Source organism: Contarinia nasturtii, unplaced genomic scaffold, assembly GCF_009176525.2.
Source record: "Contarinia nasturtii isolate CC-2019 unplaced genomic scaffold, AAFC_CNas_1.1 Cnas_scaffold_6560, whole genome shotgun sequence".
Classification (NCBI taxonomy): domain Eukaryota; kingdom Metazoa; phylum Arthropoda; class Insecta; order Diptera; family Cecidomyiidae; genus Contarinia; species Contarinia nasturtii.
In genome coordinates, this window is record NW_022203814.1 from 2,867 (window position 1) to 5,799 (window position 2,933).

Sequence of the window (2,933 nt, forward strand, 5' to 3'; positions counted from 1 at the left end):
TGATATTTTTTCTTGATCTATGGCTCAAGGGCCTTCCAACCATACATCAACCGGAGCTAAAGGCCTTCCAGATTAGAATTTGGACATTACGTGTATATATAGCGAGTTCGACTTTTCAACACACTAAAGTGGTTTCGTCACTCGCGCGAACTGCCGTTCGCTGTGATAAGAAGTTGACACAAATACGACATTTTTAAGTTGCACTACCAATATATACAAAATTAGAGCACAACATTTTACCATGCTTCCAGATTATGATCGATTTCATATGGAATTGTCGTTATCTCAAGTAAAAATGGGAAAAACCTAAATTATAAACTCATCGAAATTTTATTTTATCGAAGAATACTTGTCATATTCAAAACTCAATACCATTTTCACTGTAATCGAATGAAAACAAATATCCAGTTTTCTCATAGTAACTTATATTTTTGTAACATTTCAGGCCAGTCTTCGGAATTCGAAGAAAATGTTCAAGACATTAGTAAACTATATCTAATTTACGCTGATGAAGTACTAGGTTCTGGTCAATTTGGAATTGTTTATGGTGGATCACATAAAAATACTCATCTTGAAGTAGCAATTAAAGTGATCGATAAACTTCGATTTCCTACAAAACAAGAAGCACAACTAAAAAATGAAGTAGCAATTTTACAAAACATCTCACATTGTGGCGTTGTCAATTTGGAACGAATGTTCGAAACACCAGAAAAAATTTATGTCGTAATGGAAAAACTTAAGGGAGATATGCTGGAAATGATTTTGTCGAGTTCGCGAGGAAAACTGAATGAACGTGTTACAAAATTCCTAATAACCCAAATACTAGTTGCTTTGAAGCATCTTCATAGTAAAAATATAGTGCATTGTGATCTAAAACCAGAAAATGTCCTTTTATCAACCGATTCAGAATTTCCTCAAGTTAAGTTATGTGATTTTGGCTTTGCCCGAATTATTGGAGAGAAATCATTCAGACGTTCCGTTGTTGGGACTCCCGCATATTTGGCTCCAGAAGTTTTGAGAAACAAAGGTTATAATCGATCCTTGGATATGTGGAGTGTTGGTGTAATTATTTATGTCAGCCTAAGCGGAACGTTTCCATTTAATGAAGACGAAGATATTAACGATCAAATACAAAATGCAGCATTCATGTACCCACCAACACCGTGGAAAGACATTTCTAGTGAGGGTTCGTATGTTTTCCATCTTTATTATTTTATTTTACATTTAATAATTGTGAAATCTCTTTAATATTTAGCGATCGATTTGATAAATAATTTGCTGCAAGTGAAGCAACGCAAGCGATTTACTGTCGATAAAAGTTTACTGCATTCATGGTTACAAGATCGGCAAACTTGGCAGGACCTAAGGACACTTGAAGGACAAGTCGGTGTTCGTTATTTAACCCATGAATCTGATGACATACGTTGGAACTAAAACAAATAATAAAGAAATTTAATTTTAACATAATTCGAAAATTTCAAAATCTAAATGTGTCGCAATGTCCAATTATACAGTAAACAAATGTTTAACTGAAAAAAAAAAATAATTATTACATTAAAAAAAACCAAAAGTTTCACGTTATTACAAAATCATACAGGCTCCCAATAAACATATTTTTGGAGAATATTTGAAGTAATAATGGAAAATTCAAGAAATAAAATGTGTTTTGTGTAGCATTGGATTATTGGATCTGAACGGGGAGCATCTTAGGTCTTCTTTTCAGTAATATCCATAGTTTCTCGATGCTCAGGTTTTTTAACCTATTGCAAGACGCCTGTTTGTGTGTCTAATGCACACCAATAAATAGTTTATCCAAAAATAAGATTCAGACAAGTGTTTGTTTCACATGCCGTCTTGAAGAGATTAAAAATTTTGAAAATTTCAAGTACTTCGTTTCAAGGTTGTTGGTAAAAGTCCCCTCCATCGAAATCGTGAGACACCTGAGAATGAGATGAGAAGTAGATTCCACATCTCTTCCACATAGTCTGCAGTCCGGGTCGTCTCTATGATTTCCTAAATGATAATTAACCCTAGCATGCATCGTCAAAATACCAATAACAATTCAGATTTCACCTTTTAATAATTTCATAAGTTGTTTCGTTATTTTTCCACAAGGAACTCTGACAAAATATTTTGTCTGCTCACATATTAGTGGATTTTGCCAGTTACTTAAGCTTCAATTGTTAAGCCATGTAGATAGCCACCCCGTACTCGTGAATATTCCGCAGGCAGAAGTGGCTCCGGCCCAATGGCTGATGCTGTTTGAAGCTGCTTTAGCTGCTCCGTCTGCCAAATCATGACCCCTGATATTCGAATGTGCTTTGAACAACTAGTTGTGGATTTGTCTCAGGCCACTTCCCACTGTGAATCCTTGGATGGCCCCAAGACTGTCAATGAAAATGGCCACATTTCCCCCGTTCTCAAGAATACTGTACGCACAATGATGAATTGTCGCTATTTCCGCCTGTGTACTTGTTGCTGTCAAACCCAGGGGAATGGAAATTGACTGAACCGTCAGTGAAATAGGAGTAACGTACTCATCTCTGATGCTATGCTATCAATGAAATTCAATCAAAACTTGAAAAATTATCTATAATTAATTTACTATATTTTTTCCTCTCCTTCATTTCGTTGCTTAAAAATCCAACCATTTCATCTATTTTGCTAATTTGATACTTTGTGTAACATTTGTCACTGTTGTGTAACATTTGTCACTTTTGTGTAAAATTTATCACTTTTGTGTAAAATGTGTCACTTTTGTGTAAAATTTGTAATTTTTGTGTAACATTTGTCACACGCGACTGACGCTTATGTACTCTTAATGTGTAGAGCACTCAAAAAGTGAAAAAAATCCAGATAGTGATTTGGATGATAAGGAATGCGAATTTTTTCATTCTTATTTCACCAGGTGATACAGAAAGTTGAGTAGTATT

The 2,933-nt window shown here is 34.8% G+C and overlaps 1 protein-coding gene across 1 annotated transcript; it reads left to right on the plus strand.

The window, feature by feature from the left end:
• Positions 1–375: 375 nt before the first annotated feature.
• LOC116351903 (serine/threonine-protein kinase D1-like) lies at positions 376–2,655 on the plus strand. The gene is made up of 2 exons (XM_031784065.1): positions 376–1,186; positions 1,256–2,655. The coding sequence occupies exons 1-2, from the start codon at positions 391–393 to the stop codon at positions 1,432–1,434; spliced, it is 975 nt and encodes a 324-aa protein (XP_031639925.1). The 5' UTR covers positions 376–390; the 3' UTR covers positions 1,435–2,655.
• The last annotated feature ends 278 nt before the right edge of the window (positions 2,656–2,933 follow it).

Bases quoted from the DNA above. Each gene is read 5' to 3' on its own strand.
- LOC116351903 (XM_031784065.1), top strand. From the start codon at position 391: ATGAAAACAAATATCCAGTTTTCTCATAGTAACTTATATTTTTGTAAC. The intron at 1,187-1,255 runs GTTCGTATGTTT...TTTAATATTTAG, and splicing joins GAAAGACATTTCTAGTGAGG to CGATCGATTTGATAAATAAT.